The sequence below is a fragment of the Zootoca vivipara genome, chromosome 10 (assembly GCF_963506605.1).
Source record: "Zootoca vivipara chromosome 10, rZooViv1.1, whole genome shotgun sequence".
Lineage (NCBI taxonomy): Eukaryota > Metazoa > Chordata > Lepidosauria > Squamata > Lacertidae > Zootoca > Zootoca vivipara.
Window position 1 is genome coordinate 41,834,131 of NC_083285.1, and position 21,254 is coordinate 41,855,384.

Sequence of the window (21,254 nt, forward strand, 5' to 3'; positions counted from 1 at the left end):
GGAAAATAGGGACACTTGGGGGGGAATCTACTAGACCAGAGGATTTTCAGAATAAATTCTCCCTCCCCTCACCTTTTTCTAAACTAAAAAATTTCAAACGTTGTAATTTTTTCTCAAGAGAGTTTCTTAAAGGTAGTTCTTAAAGACACAGGAATTCTTCAAGAAAATAGGTAGCAGTCGTACTAAAAACTAAACAGAACCATATAATCGTATCCAAACCCGTTACACACGTCTGACCCGCCGCTCCAAGCAACAAAATAGTAGGGAACTCAGCCTCTTTCACTCCACCACCAAGTTTTGTTTTTAAAGGGGGAGCTCGAGGACACTTCCATTAAAAAAACTACAGCTCCCAAGATGCTTTGCGGCAAACGGGGAGCTGCGTCGTGCGACGCGAAATTGTGACCTCTCCTCTCCGTTTCGGCTCTCCCACTAACAATTGCCTGGGCGCCTTTAGGAGGAAGGAGGGAGCAAAGGGGAGGAGGAGGAGGAGGGAGGCCGTGAAAGCCCCTTCCTGCGCAGGCGCAGAAGACCGGGAAGGCGAAGAGCGAATCACAGCGTAGGAAACAAAACTGCCGGCTTTCAAATCCTCCGCCTCCCATAACGCCATCGTCTTCGTAGGCTTGGGGCTGCGGTAGCGGCTGCAACGTGACAGGCTGGAACCCGGCGCTTTCGCAGGTAAGCGCCTGCCGGGTGGTCTCGATGTGTTCGCGCGAGGAGGGGCGGGAGTTGGCTGGCTGGGTTGATTAGGCAGGCTCGCCGGTAAGAGGGCGCCGGGTGGGTTTGTTTCCTCGCATTAGCGCCGCCTCCCCACTTTCCGCCCCGGCCATGCCAGGCGCGGCGCGTGTGTGTGTGCGTCAACTGGTAGGAAAGGAGAAAGCACTTGCGCGTTGCCCCTCGGGATGCACGTGTACATATCTTCCCACGGTTCGTCCGGCGGAGACGTGGATCCAACCCTCCCTACTAGGAGTGCTTTTTTACCAGCCCAAAAACTCTCGGTCCCTTCCCTGTATGACGTCACGCCCTCGTTGGCAGTTTTAGGGCCCACTCGGGTGAGCCTGTTTAGCTTGGCTTGTGTAATTTTGTTGTGCTGTTGCGTTTGTGTGAAGCCCGTGCATGACGGAGCGAGGGACTCGGGTCACCCCTTTGCTCACCTTCTCTCAGTTCCACTTACTTTTTTAAAAGTGAGCATCTGCATGGGAGGCTGCTTTTTATGTAGAATAGCGAGGAAGCAGACGGAACTGAGTCAATGAAGGCGTGCGGTGGCTCTAGATTGGCTGAGCAATGTTCGATGACTGAAATCGCTTGCAACACTAGGAAACACGTAAGCTTCACGCATTTTCGTGTTGCTTCAAGAGTAGGGTGATAAAGGAAGAAAAACAAAAGGTTTAAATAGGACTTTTGTTTGGGAAGTGATTATTCTAGTGGAAACAAGTTGACAGTCTCTTGACCTGTGTAACAAACCACTGGTAAATAATAATATTGGAGCGTTTTGGAACTGAAGAGATGGTAATAATGTGCCTTTAGCAGCACTGATAGTCACTAAAATGTTTATCAAAACAAGAGTTGAAAATTAATTACATTTTATGTATTTTTTAAAAAAAATATGTTGTATCTTCTGTAACAGTCTGAACAGAGAACTAGCAATACAATATCATGAATGGGGAAATCAAGTTAAAGTATGACAAGAAAAAAATGAGTTGATTATGTAAGAGATAGAAAGATTGATAGTCATGGAGCCGTTGACAAAAAGCTAACTTTCTCCCCACCCCAACTACACTTCTGATAGTGGTGAAATGTGAAGCCAAGCCTCTGTTGATAACACAGTGGGTGGAGAGGGAGTGATCTTTTTAAATATCATGGTCCCAAATAGTGCAGAACTGAACTGGAAACCCGTGATGAGAAGCCCATAGGTAGGACATAAGCACAACAACACACTCCCATTCCTTTTCCCTAGCATACTCACAAGCATACTTTCTTCAGTACTGGAGACTGAATATTGCTATTGTGATAAGTAGCCACTGATAACCTTATCTTCAATGTATCTATGTAATACCTTTCAAAGTCAAACAAATGGGCATCAATCACTACATAGTGAATCCATAGTTTAGCTATGCTGTGTTTGAAGAAGTACTTTCCTTTGGCCTGTCCTGAATTTCCCATCATTCAGCTTCTTTGGATGATCCTAGGTTCTAGAGAAAAAGACGACAAAATCCACCCACTTAACAAATCCATGCCATGCATAACTTTTTATATTGTTACAAAATTCCAGTGCCTGCCCCTCTCACTGCCAAGCGGCGGCAAGAGCCCATGAGGTCACAGGGACACACACACAGGGTCTGTGTCTCTTGGGATAAAAGAAGACACAGCAGAGACTGTTGTGCTTTTAAAAATATGGTTTATTTGCACCTTCGGACTTCATGGTGGGAGTCCAGATCTTACAGCATGGCCAACGACATTGTAGGCAACCTTTCCTCTCTCCCTGGCCAAGATGGATCTCTCCCCCCCTTCCTCCTCATTCCTCCCAGAAACCTCTGCTCAAAAGCACACCCCATCACCTCGGCAACCCTTCAAATCAGACCCCTGTCTCTGTTAACACCTGTGCGTGGGGGGCGTGTTCCTGAATTCATTCAATTTATTAATTCATAGAGTTTAGCAGGATCCCCCCCCCAAGATCTATAACACCATCATGTCCCTTTTCAACTTTTCCTCCTTCTAAACTAAAGAACCCTGAAAGAGCCTAAAGCAGGCTTCCTTAACCTCGGCCCTCCAGATGTTTTTGGCCTACAACTCCCATGATCCCAGCGTCAGGGATGATGGGAATTGTAGTCTCAAAACATCTAGAGGGCCGAGGTTGGGGAAGCCTGGCCTAAAGAGCCTCTTTCCTCAAAGAGGAGTTCCTGCAGTCCAGTGACCATTTGGTTGCCCGTTACAGAATATTTTCCAGTCCTACAATATCCTTTTTGAGGTGAAAGATAGGCCCTGGCCAAAACTCTAGCTGCAGCGTTTTGTACCACTTGAGGTTTCCAGTTAGTTTTCAGAAACGGTTCACATAAATGGCCTTATATTAACTTTGCCTAGATGTGAAGAAGGCATGACAGTGAGAAGAGCTGTTTTCTCCTGGTAAGAGTACAGCTAGTGTATCAAGCTGAAGCAGCACAAAACAGTCCTGTGCACTAAGTTGGGCAAAGTTGGATCTGGAAGAGCTCCCAAATTGCGAACCAGCTCCTTTATGAAGAGTGCAACCTTGTCCAGAACAGACTTTACACCTAACCCTGGATTAAGTCTCCTGATCAACAGCACTTCTGTCTTATCTGAATTGAATCTCCATTTATTAGCCCACATCCAATCCCTCCTTAAATTCAAGCAGTGATTCAAAATCTCTGCAACCTCTCTAGAATCAAATGGGAAAGAGAAAATTGGGTGTCCTTAGCATGCTTATTGGTTTGTTTATTTTTATTTATTTCATAAAATGTATACACCACTTGATCGTGAAAATATAAAAGCCCACCTCAAAGTGGTTGTGCTAACACCACACCCCAGATCTCTAGAGCTTCTCTCCCACTGGTTTATGTCAGAGTTGAATACCTTGGGTCATAAGATGAAGCCTTGTGAAACTCTTGAGGGACCAAGAAAAAGGCCCTGGGGTGAAAGTAGTTAGCTCAACCCAGTGTGCAGTGGCTATGAAAAAGGTGATTTCAATGCTAGGAAAAATTAGGAAGGTACCCAGTAATTAAAAATAAAACTGCCAATATTATAACACCATAATACAAACCTATAGTGTAACCATGTTTGGAATACTGTGTACAGTTCTGATTGCCTCACCTCAAAAAGAATATGATAGATTTAGAAAAGGGTCAGAAAAGGGCAACCAAACTGATCAAGGGGATGGAGAGACTACCCTAGGAATGAATGTTGATTATGACAGATGCTTAGTATATTATTTAAGAATACAAGAAGATTTGTGTGCTGGATCAGCCTTTTAACAATTGGCATTCAGTGGCATTCAATTTAAAATTGAAAGAGCATGCCCAAGCAACATTTTAAATAAGGATTTGGGTTGAAATGGGGGGGGGGGGGAGCTAGTTAACAAAATATTAATTCAAAGAGATGTAATTAGGCCTGTAGATAAATGTGATACCTCTTGTTTAAAAATAGCATTAAGGTAATCTTCATTTTAGAAGGTGGCAAACAGATGCAGGGCTGTGGACATGAGTTCTGGTGCTGAGATAAGAAACAAGTGGCTATTCCTTCCTATCTTAAAAAAGTGGTATTAATATAGAACAGTATAGTATAGTAGCAGAGTGCTTTGCTACTAACTTCAGCTTACTTTTGATCGCTATACCACACTTTCCACATTTTCTAGTTTTGTGGCTCGCACTGTTGCAGACCATGTCATCTTTGGTGCCAATTTCTACAGCTATGCTTAGAAATTAATATGAAATAAATTATTTTAGGGTAGCTTCCCTTCCTGCTACATAATAAAGTGCTATAAAATTAAAACCGTTTGAGATAGAGGAAAAAAATTAAGGGGGTTTCTTTCAACTATAAGGGAAGGGTGTACAACAAGTTTCGTCAAAATCCAAGATGGTGAGTGACGAAACCCTTGTTTTTTGCATTGATTTGATGTGGAATGACCCACATCTTTGTGCGAAAATGTGACAAATAAATAATGATGATAGGAAACGAGTACCCTTAAGTAGGGAGAAACAAACTTGGGAATGGCTGCTAATCTGTGTCATTGTAGCTTCAGTTCCTTTTCATTTCCATTCAAATCCATAGTGTTGAATAGTCAAGCTGTGTATGTAACATATTTGCTATATTGGAGTTCCTTGTTAGTGTATATGGTCCGAGAAATGCTTCCTTCCTCCTCTTTCAGATACTGCTAATGAGAGAAAGCGTAGGCAAGTGTTATAATGAGGAATCTGATTGCCTATATTTCAAACTTGTCTATTCCCCAACTTCCTCATTGGAGCTTTTCCTTGCTCAGGCTTTGCTAGGTGTGCAGAAATTAGGAACAGGACTTCAGAAACATTTTGTGAATGAGTGTGGAGCTGACTTTTTAAAATTATGGATATGGCTGCTTAGGTTCTGCTAGGTGATGAATATTGCCCTTCTACGAATTTGAGTTTGACACGCTTGGCCCAGTTTATCATCAGCCTCATGCAAATAATCCTCTGCTGAAATGTGCTGGTGCTGAATATTAAACCAAACTGCATTATTTATGTGGAACTTAGCAGAAGCATGGCAGTACACACTAGCAAACTATGCTTTGTAGCCTCTTTTCAATAGCTGTTTCCTAATCCGCAGCTCTTAGAACTGGCATGTGGTGACGGGTAAATTATTGTTCTTTTATTTTCGCCTGCATGTGACAGGGCCTTTTTGCTATCCCAGTGTTAGGCTGTTCTGACCTCTTTTCTCGTGGCATATAATATAAGGTAGGAAAAGATTATTAGTCTACTGAAATATTTGTTTTGCAGGAGGTTGTATGATGATTTAACCCTTTGCTCCCCTCTCTTGGCTGTTTCCTTTTCACCACGAGCACTTAAGGGGTTAAGCCTTGAAAGCAGTTATCTATCAAACAATAAATTCTACATATAATTGAACAGCACATTTTCACCCCATTGATGGTATATGATTTCTCTCCTCTTTTTCAGCACCCTTCCCAACTGGTAATCAGTAAAGGTTGACACAATCCCCCCAAAATGGCATCAGAAGACATTTCTAAGCTGGCAGAGTCCCTTGCTAAAACTCAGGTGGGCGGAGGGCAGCTGAGTTTTAAAGGCAAGAGTCTGAAGCTCAATACCGCAGAAGATGGTAAGATGAATAGCACTGCTTTGAATGTTTTCCCAGCAATAGATCCTGGAAAAGTCTGGCCTGATCAAATATTTGTGCCCCCCCCTCTTAATCTTTCTAAAATGGTGGATTTGCAGGAAACCTTGATTTTGAATCCTTCCTTGATTTTGGATTCTGAATTGCAGGATGAATGTGCATCTGAGACCCAAACAAGGAGAATGATTTCAGGAGAGATTCTCCAACCACCCTTAGTACATACCTAGGCTGCACACATACCCCTTTCTCCAGAGTCTTTAAAAAATAATAATTCCACAGCTGGTACTGTTAGCACTGTTAGATCTCAATTTTGGCAACAAGTAATATTCTGCTTATTCTGTGCAGCGGAAGAGGTGATTAAAGAGATTGAGGAGTTCGATGGCCTGGAAGCACTACGCCTCGAAGGCAACACTGTGGGGGTGGAGGCAGCAAAGGTCATTGCCAAGGCTCTCGAGAAGAAATCTCAGCTCAAGGTGAGCATTTCAGTGGATGATGGACAGTGGAAAACTCATCATCTTGCAACTTAAATTCAGTGACCGCTTGACTAGCAGATAAAACAGGCCCAGGGACATCTGTGATATTCACAAACATAAGAAAAAAAAAATCGAAACTGTCTAAGCAATTTTGAATTATAAGTGGCATTCACTACTGTGCTTCCTGTGATTGACTCTGTTGGTAAGTGAACTTGTGGATCTCCAGATGTTGGACTCCCAACTTCCATCATCCCCAGCCAGCCTGGCCAGTGCTCAGGGATGCTGGGAGCTGTATTCTGCCATGATTTGGAGGGACACAGGCTCCCCACTCTTGATTTAAGGAAAAGTTTGAATTGGTGGAGCAAATACTGGTTGAAACCATTGTTCAAGCAAAGTTTACTATTTTTGCAGGGAACACAATGAAATATGCTAAGTCTTACAGTAGCAGTTATGAATTCTTCAACCATTCTCTCTTGTGCCCTCAACCCTCTGACTACAAAACAGCCCTCTGACTATTTTTTTGCATGGGGTGGTGATTGCATAGATAGACCCTATTTTTTTAAGAAAACATTGCTTCCTGCCTTCTTCATGAACTCTGGAGTAGCACTGCTTCGGCTGTCATTACTAAGCTTGTGTGTGTGTGTGTGTGTGTGTGTGCAGTAAGATTTTTAAATTGGTGTGCAAGATTATACTGGATATTTGAGCAAATTGAATTATAAATGCCACTCTGCACGCCTCCTTTGGAGCATGGTGATTTTATTTATTTCACAAAATTTATATACCACTTGATTGCAAGCAACAACAACCCTCGAAGCAGTTTCCCAGAGGAATAAAGCAATGTAATTACCAGTAAAAAAAACAGTTGAAGAAAAATATTTTAAACATTTAATGAATAATTAAAACCAACAATAAGGATTAGTTTACCAAATTTCTAATCTGTATGGTATTATTGCTATGTGCTGTCAAAAACCTGTTATTATTAAAAAAAAACTACTCTTGAGCAAAACATTCGATATAAAGCATATGTAGCTCTCCATTACGCACACCAAGTAAGTGAGTACAAATACTTTGACTAATCATGGTCTTTTATTTTTAAGCATGTATATAATATATGTGTCTTATTTTAGAGGTGCCATTGGAGTGATATGTTCACCGGGAGACTACGATCTGAAATTCCTCCTGCTCTGGTAAGTGTAAGACTAGGTTGCTAATATTACCAAATGTCATTTTTCATTATTTCTTAGTCCATGCTCTTTTCATGATATTTTTCTGAGGCTAAAGTGTAGGAATGACTTTCTGAGCTTGATGATCAACAGTGGGAGCAATATACTGTTTCTCTTACAGGGACTTTATGGCAAAGTTGGGGAAGCTTTTTCAGCCCAAGCTTTATTACCCTTTCTGGGTAACTTTCTGAGGGCCACATGCCAGTGGTAGGTAGAGGCAGAGGCAAAAGTGGGTAGGGCATTAAAGTTAAAAATTACCTTTGTACAGTAGGCTAGTTTCTACACACAGTAATGCACACCTTGCTATCCTCCATCCATGCAGCCAAGAGGCACTGTCAGATTCCAGGCAAAAACACTTGGGCTGCAAAGCAGAGCCAGTCAAGAGTGTGGCCTGAGGAGAATGTCGAAGGGTCTTAGGTTCCCCACCCCTGCTTCAGATAGAGACAGGGATGTGATTAATGAATGACCAAAAGGAAGGTTAAGAAGGGTTGTAATTTTAAGCTTTGAAATTGGTTGTCATAGATTAATTGCCAAGAGAGATCTCTGTTGGGCAGAAATTGAGTAATGATGGAATCAGTATTATAATGGTAACAGTTCAATAAAACATTAGGGCCTTATAAGGAGGGCAGAGTGTCATCAGTGGCTGTTTCCTCGGTCCTCTTTGCTCGGAGTCACAACATATCTGTTGCTGGAGAAAAGGCCAGGAGGAAACAGAAACACAGCATCCAGGTAGATGGGTGTGACTTGCTCATCCCAGCTGCTTGTGTTGCCCCTCCTTGACACAGACTTGGCACATAGGACATGAAACATGGCAGCTGCCTGCCTACCAGCAACTTCTCCATTTTATGAATGAAAAGGAGCCTCTCAAGGCTGCTAGCGGGTAATGAGTGAAAAGAGACAGCAAGAAATGGCTGCAGGGCCGATCACTGTCCTCGGTAGTAGACAGGCTTTGTTTCAAATTTACCTTTTGTTCATCTTTCAGATCGCACTTGGAGAGGCCATTGTTTCTGCTGGCTGCCAGCTTACAGAGCTGGATTTGAGTGACAATGCCTTTGGACCAGATGGAGTGCGTGGATTTGAGGCACTTTTGAAAAGCCCTGCCTGTTTCACCCTGCAGGAACTGAAGCTAAACAATTGTGGCATGGGCATTGGTGGTGGCAAGGTAAGGGCATTTCCTGGGTGGGGAATCCAGTCTTCACAGCAGGGTGAAACCTGAAATCCCCATAATTGCGGCTTCCTGCCTATCCATCATGTGATGTCGCCATGATGTCACAATTTCCCCTTAAAATGGAACTTGAACGCAAGTGGTGCTGCAAAGGGAAGATCCCAGCGGGGTTGGGTAAAGTCACTTCCCATCAGTTGATTGACACTGTCTTCAAACCCTATTTCTGACAAGGGTTGACTGTTCAGAAGCTTTGATTTAGAGCTCTTGAGTAGAACCAGTTCCAGGGGGGCTTGTGTTTGCCAACAAGTTTTTTATTGCTTCAGATTGTTTTCTGTATTAAAATCTCCACAAGCAGATCAGGGTGGGCAGTCTTCTCTTTTTCTAGTCAAAAAGTCTAATTCAAAAAAGAAATGTCTAAGGCATTCCTCTGCCTGCCACAGAGAGGTTTTTCGGTTTTTTGAGGGGGTGGGGAGAACCAAAACCCTAATTTGGGGACCTGTGTCCTTCTTATCTCACACACATGGAAATCTGAGTTGAAGATACACAACAGAATCATTGCATCTTACTCACTTACATTCCCCTCATGATATTACTGCTGACAGTAGCCTTCAGTGGTGTGTAATATTTCCTGCAGAGTGTCTGCATTATGTATGTATGTATGTATGTCTAGGAAGTGGTAACTTAAATGTGTGCCTTACAGGAATTGAATCCCTCAGGCCAAAATGAAATTATAGTAACATAAACAGTCTGGTATTATTATTATTATTATTTTAGATCTTGGCTGCAGCTTTGAAAGAGTGCCACAGGAAATCAAGTGTTCAAGGCAAGCCTTTGGCTCTGAAAGTATTTGTGGCTGGCAGGAACCGCCTGGAAAATGATGGTGCAACTGCTCTTGCTGAGGCATTCAGTGTAAGTACAAAAAGCAGGACTTTGAGAGAGGAAGTTTGCCCTGATATTTGTTGCATGGGGAGGGATGCTCTTAGCCATTGGTGTTAATGAACATGCATATTCTTCCTCCAAAGTGTGTTGTGGTGCCCTTAAAAAAACCCGAATTCCTTTTGCTACAATGCTACTATCTCTTGCATTGAATGGTATTAGTAGTGGTCAAGTTTGTTGCAGCATCGGAAAAGGCCATTTGAGGCAGCCTAAGTCACCTCTGTTGATACTGCTGCAAGAAGTGGCTTGCCAGGTAGAGTGGGACCACTGTGCTAGCTTGCCGGAAGATGGGTGCTGTTGTTTATCAGGAGGGACACAGAGTAGAAAGGAGGTTGATGCGGAGCAAACACACTGGCAGAGCCAATCTAAGGTTCCTGCTGGTGCTTTCGCACCACATTGACCTCTCTGCTCCACTGGCCCTCTCCCCCTGGTAAGCAACAGCAACTCACCTGCAGTATTTCTCAGTTGGTGGGCCAGGGACTACCAGTGGACTGCAGTCCACTTTTAGGAGGGCCTCAGTTCTTCTTACCCACCCTGAATTCTGGCTGTGCTGCAGAATTTTGGTTGGACCTATGCCAGCACCAGAAACTCCCCACATGCAGAGTAAAAGTGGTTGGGAGAAGCGTGGGGCAAAGAGATGATTTCACTCTGAAGAGAAAGGGCAGTAGGAGGTGTTGAACTAAATTAGAGAGACAAAAGCTAATATTTTAAAAAGTGAATAAAGCAGGATAAGTAAGCAATGGGACAAGAAAGGAAAGTTGTTCTGAGTCTCAACATTCTGGAATCAGGAATGCGCTTAGGCTTTTCATTATTCAAATTAGCCAATCACTTTGGATCACTAAATAATATACAAAGGGTTCAGACAGAATATCCCAAAACATTTGTGGAAGATGGAGATAAAAAGGATCTGAGAACACCAGCCTCCTAGAATTATCACCTATGACATGAACTTTATTTGCTTTCCATTCTGTTTTTGCCCCTTCAGGTTATTGGGACCCTGGAAGAAGTTCACATGCCTCAGAATGGAATCAACCATCCAGGAATTACAGCCTTAGCTGAGGCTTTTGCTGTCAATCCCTTGCTGAGGGTGATCAACCTGAACGATAACACTTTTACAGAGAAGGGAGCCGTGGCTATGGCAGAGGTGAGCTCCTTTCACTTAAAATTAATCCCTCTTGATTCTAAGAGTGACTTGGGCCAGGAAATCCTGAGAAAGTGTAGGGGAGGAAACACTTTCCTTAGGATTAAGTTGGTCTTGTGTGGTCTTGCATGGTCAAGTAGAATAGTGAGTGGAATACAGTGGTACCTCGGGTTACAAACGCTTCAGGTTACAGACTCCGCTAACCCAGAAATAGTACCTCGGGTTAAGAACTTTGCTTCAGGATGAGAACAGAAATCTTGCTCCGGTGGCGCAGCAGCAGCAGGAGGCCCCATTAGCTAAAGTGGTGTCTCAGGTTAAGAACAGTTTCAGGTTAAGAACGGACCTCCAGAACAAATTAAGTTCTTAACCATTGTAATGTTCTCTATTCCATTCAGACCCTCAAGAAACTCAGACAAGTGGAAGTGATCAACTTTGGTGACTGCCTAGTACGCTCCAAGGGTGCTGTTGCCATTGCTGAAGCTGTTAATGAAGGACTCCATAAATTAAAGGTATTGGCTACAACTTAATCTTTCAAAATATTGTATTTTGTTAAGATGCTTGGGAGAAATCTGAGTGATTAAGGGAGATTTCAAATAGGAAATACTTTTTCTTTTCTTTTCTGTCCATCTCCCCATGTGCTGTTTCATTCAAAAACCCTGAAATAGGGATTGACAAAATACATGACTACTCATTTTCGTGCTTATGGCTGAGATCCATCTTAAAGTTAAGGCACCCTTCTGAACTGATGCCAAAACATAGCCACTAAGCATGAATATATTCCAAGCCACTTGGCGTGATGGAAGAATGACATTTATTCTGTTTGAGTGAAATGTAAGTGTTTTGCATCCATTTAATATGAAATTTGGCTTAGAGGTAGTGTATTGAATCTAAAACTACAAAGAGTCAACATAAACCTTCATCTAGGATTTATTTCTGTAGTTCTTATAAAGAAAACCAAGCACTATTTGCCATCTCTTAAACAAGGTTATTCATAATTTAGTCATTTCTCCCCTAACCCCATCACTACCTTTTTAATGAAGCTTTTTTTAGATTCCTGATTTGGTACTTTGTAATGTGAATTGTAGACGTACCTGGCTTGAAAATGCAAAATATATCTCTAATTTTTTAAAATATTGCTCTAAAACCATAGCTTCTGTCTGTTTAGGAACTCAACTTGTCTTTCTGTGAAATCAAGCGAGATGCTGCTCTAATTATTGCTGAGGCTACTGAGGACAAGTCAGAGCTACAGAAGCTGGATCTCAATGGTATGAGGCTTATGATGTCAGTGTCAAAAATGTTTTACTAGAAATCTGTAGCTTGATAATTGCCTGGTTCATTCAGGTCAGCATGTGAATATGCCTCAGTTCCCTCTCTTCCCCAACCTTCTGTTTAACCCAGCCTTCCCATAAGTTCTCTGTCCATTGCCTACCCCACACACTTGCTTCTACAATCCTGTCTCTAAGATTCCGGTCCTTTAGCTTCCCTAACTAATTGAATTTCATATCAGTTGGTCGTGCAATGCTACTGTAGTTCATAGAGCCTGTGCAGGGTCTTGGTCCTAGCCAAAGCCATTTTCTCTCCCAGAAGATGGATAGGAAACATTCTTACATATTGTTCCCTGAGCATATATGACGTTCATGAATATTCTATATAACCACGGCAACTTAGCCATTTTGTGTCAAGAGACTTCACTACCAAAGTACAATAAAGTTGCTTTTTAAACTCTATTCCACATTGACCCAGCAAACCCAACTGAAGTGGCATTTCCTTCAAAGCACAAGTCCCATGATTGGGTATTTAAATATTAAAGTTGTTCATATAAAGATAATACTGAAGCAATAACTGTTTCATTCCAACAGTTTGTATTGCTAGACAAACACCTTCATGGCCTTCTCTGCAGTGGCTCCCCGTCTATGGAATGCTCTCCCCAGGGAAGTTCGCCTGGCACCTTCATTATACATCTTTAGGCACCAGGCAAAAACATTCCTTTTTAACCAGGCCTTTGGTTTATCCAAGACCCTTTTAGAATGTGGCTTGGGGTGGGTGGGTTATTGGGATACTGCTTTTGGTTTGATTTTATATGTTGTGGTCTTGTTGTGAACTGCCCTGAGACCTCCGGGTATAGGGCAGTGTAAAAGTTGAAATAATAATAGTAATAGTAATAATAGTAATAATAATAATAATAATAATAATAATAATAATAATAATAATAATAATAATACTGGGCCAACACCAATATACACCCGTTTACATACACACACAGATGGTACAAGTAGCCTTCTCCATCTCAACCCAGAGAGGGTTCTTTGTTTCAAAGTCATTGCTGTGTTAAAGTCCACAGCCAAGTCCTAAGCTTGGTTACTGCAAAGTCCTGCAACTGATAGGGTTCTCCGAGTTCTGAAGTCTGGCAATTTTCCAACTTCTTCCTCAACATCTTCAAAGTCTTCCCTTAAATCCGTAGTTCCAGCAGATAGCCTTCAGCAGTTCCTGAAATCTCCCCCCATGACCCACAGAGTTTTGCCCTTTTCTACGCAAAATTACTTGCCAAATCTGCCCAGTAACACTGGGAAATGATATATAATGAACTGAAAAAGATTTTTAACTATAGCTTTCCCAAAAAAAACCTGAGGCTTTTTTATTGGGACTAATAGGAGAGGAGATTGCAAAAGGAGATCAAAAATTACTTATGTATGCTACAACCGCGGCTAGGACTTTATTAGCCCAAAAATGGAAATTACAGGAGTTACTGACGATTGAGGAGTGGCAGACGAAAATGATTGACCATGCAGAGTTAGCAAAGTTGACCTGCGGGATCTGAAACCAGGGAGAGACAAGGTTCCAAAAGGAATGGAGTAAATTCGTGGACTATATGGAGAAAAACTGTGGAAGTTTAAAGACACTTGCAGGACTGAAATAAATCCTACGAATTGGTTTTAATTAGATGGACTAAAAGGAACTGCAAGATAAGAGTGGGAAAGAAAACCGAATGATGGGAGGGAGGGAAGTCAAAGCTTGGCAGAGCAAAATGAACTAAAATAGGGGAATACAAGATAAAATGCAAATTTTTGGTTGTTTGTTGTTGTGGTGGTTGTTTGTTGTTTTTGTTGTTGTTTGGTGTTATTTGTAAATTTAATAAAAATTATCTTTTTTAAAAAAATCTGCCCAGTAACACATATAAGAGAGTCACAGGATGGCTGCAGGTGCATTGTGGGAATTACAGTCTTTGCTGATGTCTGTCCTTGCTATAGGGAATTGTTTTGGAGAGGAGGGCTGTGAGCAGCTCCAAGAGATCCTTGAAGGCTTCAACATGGCAGAAGTACTTGGATCTCTGAGGTAAGATATATGAAGAAGCTACGGTAATCTGCTGCTAGAGTTCCTTGATTCTCTAGTGAAGCTGCATGCAAGCAGTGCTGCTTGTGAAATGGCCATTTCTCCAACAGTAGTTAAGCTTGAGCTCCTAATTGGTTTTGCTGTTTTTATAACAACCATTCTAGGAGTGTTACAGCGGGATAAATCTGACTCGGGGGACTCTTGACATGCCCATCTCTTGATCGGTTGGCCTGAGTTTTTCATTCCTTAAAACTTAAATTGTATTGACCCTCTTTGGAAATGGCTTATTCCTTATGTTGGTTATTCATGATTGGCTAGTTAACCATTGCCAGGGTGCATAGCTTCTATTCCCGAGTGTGAAAATATTTTTCGGGTAACACTTGTTGCTGCTCTTTTTGGTGGCTTATGGGTTTGTGCTCTGCCCTTCTGAGCTCCTTTAAGAAAAAGATTTTATAATCCATTTTACTTGGTTTTTTGCTTGTGTAATGATACAAAACTTGTTTTGTGACTACAGTTTTCTAAATGAGGCAAGAAAAATATGATGATGATAAGTTTAGGTTGTATTCCGCTAAGTCAGAGTGTAGACCAATGAACTCAATTGACATAACTAACTCAAATCCATTCATCTCAGTGAGTCCACTCAGTGAGTATGATTGGGTCGTATACCGCCAGTTTTCTAGGAGATGTACAAAGATGAAATGCCAAATGCATCTCTATCCACAAGGTAACAGTCTAACATTCACAAAAGAAAAGAAAAAGGGGATGGGATAGGAGCTGGAAAACAATCAAATTCAGTCACTGATGAAGGCTCTGGGGGAAACAATTTATTATTTATACAAATATTTATAAACCACCCACTCATATGACACATCAAGGTGGTGCACAGAAATGTGTAAAAATAGAATATAACATCAAACACCATTAAGAACAATACAGTGATGGGTGATATCCACTCCTGAGGTCCAACTGCTGCTCCTTGAAAGGACCACTAGGGAGAATAGCTACTCCTACAAGTGTGCTTCCTTCCTTCTTTGCCACTAGATCTTCCTCTTATTTGTGTTTCGGATTATTTAGTGTTGATTGTTACAAACTGACTGGCAGTAAAATGCTTGCATACGGCATGAAACGGCTATATTCATAACATTCTCTCTCACGCTTGTCCACCTAGTGATGATGAAGGAGAAGATGACGACGATGATGATGAAGATGACGACGATGAAGAGGAGGAGGAAGAGGAGGAGGAAGAGGAAGAGGAGGAAGAAGAACCAACTCAGTTGCAGGAGAGAGGCCAGGGAGAGCAAGAATCACTGACGCCTAAAAAAATATTGGAGGCACATGTAAGTATGAACAGATCCCGTTGCTTTCACATAGAGGGGAAATAGCTGTTCATGAAGTGATATGGGGTGGGAAAGTGTTCTGTAAAGATTTCTACTGCCATATTTTTCATTGTAGTTTTTCCATTTCTAACAATGCAGTGTTGCATAAAATTAATTAAAATGTACCGAGTGAATACAAGTCAAATTGGGCTGCTAAGCAAGTATTTTGATTCAAATATTTTTAGCTACTGGAAAACCTTCTCAGTTGTTTTTACAAACTTTAATGTGAGCAAGTAGCATGCTGAAATGGACTTCTCTAAAGTTGCTGCTGTATCACAGTCTTCCAGCCTAATCAGAAGCCCAGGTTCAGATCATAAATCAAGCCAGACTCTGGCTTGTTTCAGCCATGGCAGAGGAGCACCACAGGGACATTTGAGCAGTATGCATCAGTATTCTGCCTGTTCACATTAAACTATAGTCTTAAATTGTGGTTTCTTTTTCTCTCACTTTGTTTCTTCCCTGTGCACCATCCCTTTTTAGTCCATTGGAAGGGATACTTCAGGGACAACTGAAGCAGCTCCCTCTTCATCCCAAATAACAGAGTGGTTTGTGGGGGAAACCCCATAGTTTTTCCTTGCTTTCCCACAATTCTCCCCCACAACTGAGCAGTGGTAAAGAGGGAGCTGCCCTTGTAGGTTTCGCTGCATCAAGGCATTCTAGTTGCCTTGAGGCAGTGGCTTGTAACAGAGAAAGATTTCTTTGACCCTCATTTTTCCTGAGGCGCAAGAATTCAGTGATAGGAAGGTATTTTTGCTGTGGCCTTAGTATGTTTGATGGAAAGGCTCGGCAGGGCAGATTTAGGGTGTTGTAATATACAGCGGGTGGTGCTGTGGGTTAAACCACAGAGCCTAGGGCTTGCCGATCAGAAGGTCAGCGGTTCGAATCCCTGCAACGGGGTGAGCTCCCGTTGCTCGGTCCCAGCTCCTGCCAACCTAGCAGTTCGAAAGTACGTCAAAGTGCAAGTAGATAAATAGGTGGGAAGGTAAACGGCAAGTAGATAAATCAAAGTGCAAGTAGATAAATAGGTGGGAAGGTAAACGGCGTTTCCGTGTGCTGCTCTGGTTTGCCAGAAGCGGCTTTGTCATGCTGGCCACGTGACCTGGAAGCTGTACGGCGGCTCCCTCGGCCAATAACGTGAGATGAGCGCCGCAACCCCAGAGTTTGTCACGACTGGACCTAATGGTCAGGGGTCCCTTTACCTTTACCTTTTTAATATAGCATTAGGCTCTTCTCCACTAATTTATTAATGACGCCCTTCCCTGTTGCTGCAACTCCTTTTTTGGACCTGCCTTTTCCAGAGTTCCAGCGCTTGTGAATTTTCTGGGAAATTACTAGGGCGCACTAATTTTCAGGGCTGTCTCTTCCAGGATTCTACTCCAGTGGTTTCTCCTTCTCTCCCTCCTGTGGATGTTGGCACTTTTCTTGCTTTTCCATCCCCAGAGAAACTGTTGCGACTAGGCCCTAAGTGCTCCACCTTAATAGCGCAGCAGGTAAGTCACAGCTGTTTTTCATGAGTCGTGGGGGGTGGTTGTTGTTTTTGCAAAGCTACAGTTTGAGATTGGTCTTCCTTAGGTGTTTCAGAGGATTCAGTGTACAAATACTTAACTTCAGGAAGGATACAAAATATGCTTGAGTATAATTAGCCTTATCTGTATTCTTCCCGCTGAAAATCATAATAATAATATTTATACCCCGCCCATCTGGCTGGGTTTCCCATGCTTGCTACTTGTTGAAATAGCTGGGGATTTAGGTATCATGCATGGGCTGCAATTCTAGACATAATGGCCATGGATTAGTTCTTTCAAGCAGCAAACATACCTTGCCATTGACTCTCCATTTTTTTATTCTGGAATTACGTTTCTTCTAGACAGACACATCTGACACAGAGAAAGTTGTTACGGTTTTTCTGAAGATATCTTCTGTGTTCAAAGATGAGCCAACAGTAAAATCAGCAGTGAATGAAACAACAGGTGAGGCTGGGAACTTTGACCAATAGGATGATGGCAAAGAGCAGGCTATCAGGCTCAGTCGCTGTGGCCGGGGTGGCTAACCTTTTTTTAGCTGAAGGGCTGCATTGGCCAATGGTCAATTGCATTGACTACAGGGTTCAAGAGGGCATGAACAATCTTTAATTATTAGTTTTGGTAAAAAAAAGACACATTTTAGGGGGTCTTGAGGTGGTCATAAAACCCTTTTTGGTATCACAGCAGGGAGCCTATGGGAGCAGTCAGCAAAAAATAAGTATTTTTTTTTCTAATAACCAATTTTTTGGGTGAGGGATATTGTGGGGGACACAAAAATGCTATAGGAAGAGCTATATGCAACTGCATTTTAGCCACCAAATGAAGATACCAGCTAAGTCCTGTGACCCACCAGGTTCTTAGTGTCTTTCTTTTGGCCAGCTGCCTTCAGGACTGTAAAGCTTGAGAGCCTCTTTCCCTGAAAAATTGAAACCCGCTGTTCTCTTTTTTCAGATGCCATGATGAGAGAAGCTTTTTCATCAGCTACCTTCAATTCTGATGCTTTCCTTACCAGCCTCCTGATTCACATGGGTTTGCTCAAGGTGAGAGGAGAAGCAAATGATTTGTGGCAACTGTGAGGTGTGGTCTGTTTAAGCAAACTGCACCCTTGTTCCAAAATCACAGAGATTTAGAAGGCCAAGATAGCTGCTTGTGGAAGATGTTCTTTCTCTGTGACTATATAAGGCTTCTGTGCATATCTGGTGATAAGCGATAACAGAAACCTGTTCTCGATACCTGGTACAGTATTCTAAAATGGAAGTGCTCTGCCATTTCTGCTCTTGGCAAATGGAAGGCATGTGGTAGGAATGGAAAGCAAATAATACACTTGCATAGACAGGGCCTTGATCAAGCAACAGCTAAGTGTGAAATTTTACCTTCTCGCCACCCATCTATCCCAAATGCATCCACTTGAGGGCTTTTCTTGCCCTTTGAAAAGGGTAGAAATTATATGGCAGCTGGATGTCCTGTAAGGCCAGGAGGGACACTGGGCACATGCCATAATTCTGTGCTTTCATTTCTCAGGCCAGAAAGAATTGTCTGGGCTTTGAAAAGCCCTAGGGTAGGCAGCCACGAAGGGATGGGGGAGAAACGGGACACTGGTATCTGAACTGCACCATCTCAGCAAATTTATATATCCAATACAATTTAAATATACTCCTTGATTGTAAAAATCAGCCACCTCCTAGTGGTCTCTGAACGATCCCAGATACTCATTTGTATCTCATGCATGTCTGCTTGTCCCTTCCAGAGCGAAGAGAAGATCAAGGCTGTACCAAGCCTTTACGGCCCTTTGATGACTCTGAACCACATGGTCCAGCAGGATTATTTCCCTAAATCTCTTGTACCAGTTCTCTTGGCCTTTGTTACAAAGTGAGTATTGCGCCTTTCTCAATGAGAAAAAATAGCAACACCTGCCGCTCCCAGATAACAGAGACACATCATATTGCTGGATCCAGCGGAAACCTCTCAGCACAATAGATGTTATTGCAAAGGACTTAAACGTCAGCCATAATCTGTAATGACAGCTTACTTTTTTGCTGAAAAGCCTTTTTTGGTTGGTTGGCTGGTTTTTTTTTAAGGGTGATAAATATCCAGCCTTGGAATCACACACTCACCTGGAGAGGGGTTAATCATTCATTATGGTTGATTTATTAATGCCCCTCCATTTGTTGTCTCTGTGAATGGCCTGAGGGACCTGAGAGAGAAGATCTCTTTTCCAGAGCCATTCACAGTACAACCTTGTTCTGACGTTTTAATGTTAAGTGTTCTAATGATTGTTGCAGATTGAATCCTGTTTCTGCCCCACAACCCCATTTTCCCGTAGTACACTTTTCTCTATACTCCATAGTTACACCAGAATAATCCTGATAGGCCAGGGGTGGCTATCCTGTGACCTTCCAGATGTTGTTGGGCTGCATCTCCCTGCATGGACCATAGCTAGGATGCTGGGAGTCCAACAACATCTGGGCAGCCAGTTAGCCCCCGCCTCCCGTTTTAGACCATGGGGCCTACATGTCCATGGGACACATACAAGTGTATCTGACTGTTGCATTGTGGAAAATCTTGAGTATTTCTTAAAGCACCTAGCGATTGCAGTTGCCTATGGCAGATTCCAGGGCTACATAACTGAACTCTTTGTCCCTTTTGAGAATATCTGTTGATCTGAGTACAAGTTCATTAATATTCATCCCTTCTTCTATTTCCATTTTATCTTTGCAGACCCAATCATGCTTTGGATTCCTGTTCCTTTGCCCGCCACTTGCTCTTACAAACTCTCCACCAGCTGTAATACACATGAAGCTGTTTCCCTCCCATTATAGGACTGTCATCAGAGTGTTTGAGATGGAGAGCAGATAAAGACAACGGGACTTACGGATAAAACATTCTGCCTCTCTTTACACCAGGATGTCTGGCTACCTACTGCTACCTAAAGCTTTGAGGAAGTCTGCCATGTGCTTTTTTTAAAAAAAATGTGTTCGTGGTTTTTTTGAGGGGGCTTTGTGTTTTTAAGCTCTCATTTTTCCAAAGTGAACTCTGCCTTCCCCAGTGTAAATACTTCATTTTCCCCCATCCCCCTTTCTCTGAGGTTAGTCTTCCCTCGGCTTTTCTGCATTTTGTTTAGCTGAAACTTCAGGGCTTTGGACTCACTAAATGGCTTAAATTGAACTGTTTGTCAGAGGACCACCTCTCATGGGGTAACAGAAAATCCTGACGCTAACCTTTTTACTGCACTGTCCTATGAGCTTTGGAGGAGCAATTCTTTCAGCTTTAGGACAGCACCAGGTATAAAGCAATGTCACTATTTTTGCTGTTTCTCAGAAATTTAGGTTATTATAATTGTGTGGACCGTGACATATATTCCTAATTGGGGATATTTCATTGGTTGTTGGATCATCATGAGTGATCCTTCCCCATTATTCACTGATGTTTCTCATTGAAATGACTGATTCTGGAGGCCTGCAAGAAAACGGCTAGTAATATTTCTAAGCATAAAAGCTCTCAATTGAAATAGGTTTGGTTCAGTATAAGAAAAATCAATATAAGAAAAATCAATATTGACTCTCCTTGGAATCATTCTGTTCATATTTCCTCTTATACCTGAGTAAAGAAAGTGATTGTGTTAGAAGCAGAAATTTGACTCATTGGACAGTGCAGAACTGGAAATAAGCAACCCTTCATATAATTCAACAATACCGCCATTTTTAATTACTTTCTAGTTCGAATTTTGTTTTCTTCAGGTTATTTATTTAAAACACATTGCCTTGAAGCCAAGCTTGAATCATTAAAAAATAAAGCGAATAACATCTATCCATACACTGTCGGTTATCAAAAGAGCAATTTGTGTTGTGAACGATAGGCATGGGTTTCTTCACAAATACTATTTCATTAAAATATATGAAAAATTTCTAAAGATGGCAGTTGTGTGGAGCATATTCCGGATAGTTGGGGAGCAGCTATGATGGCATCATTGTGTGCTTCTCCCCCTCTGGTCTTCAGAAAAATAGGAATCTCCCCTTTCAGGTTCAGCCAACAAAGCCACTAGTTTATGCTAACATGAATACCCAAATAATATTTCTTTCCTGGTATTGTTGTAAAAGTTACCGGTAGTAACAGCTGACTTTGTTTCTTTGAGAAAATCTTCACAAAGGAGGACACAGGTTAGAAAAGATTTCTTCCATCGGATTCAGCATTTCTTTGTGGTCATGTAAGAAACATTTTCATCCACAGCTGTGAAGGGTTTGGATGTCATTCACAACAG

The 21,254-nt window shown here is 42.1% G+C and overlaps 1 protein-coding gene across 2 annotated transcripts; it reads left to right on the top strand.

The window, feature by feature from the left end:
* Positions 1-558: 558 nt before the first annotated feature.
* RANGAP1 (Ran GTPase activating protein 1) lies at positions 559-21,182 on the top strand. 2 transcript variants are annotated; one of them, XM_035128198.2, is made up of 16 exons: positions 559-675; positions 5,655-5,814; positions 6,175-6,302; positions 7,430-7,489; positions 8,508-8,687; positions 9,465-9,599; positions 10,612-10,770; positions 11,163-11,276; positions 11,933-12,032; positions 14,016-14,100; positions 15,266-15,434; positions 16,841-16,963; positions 17,341-17,443; positions 17,948-18,036; positions 18,744-18,865; positions 19,715-20,924. In XM_035128198.2, the coding sequence occupies exons 2-16, from the start codon at positions 5,703-5,705 to the stop codon at positions 19,782-19,784; spliced, it is 1,749 nt and encodes a 582-aa protein (XP_034984089.1). In that variant the 5' UTR covers positions 559-675; positions 5,655-5,702; the 3' UTR covers positions 19,785-20,924. The 2 variants fall into 2 exon arrangements, with proteins under 2 accessions (XP_034984089.1, XP_034984090.1); XM_035128199.2 differs by lacking the exon at positions 559-675 and adding an exon at positions 732-1,049 and having other exon boundaries at positions 19,715-21,182.
* Positions 21,183-21,254: the final 72 nt, after the last annotated feature.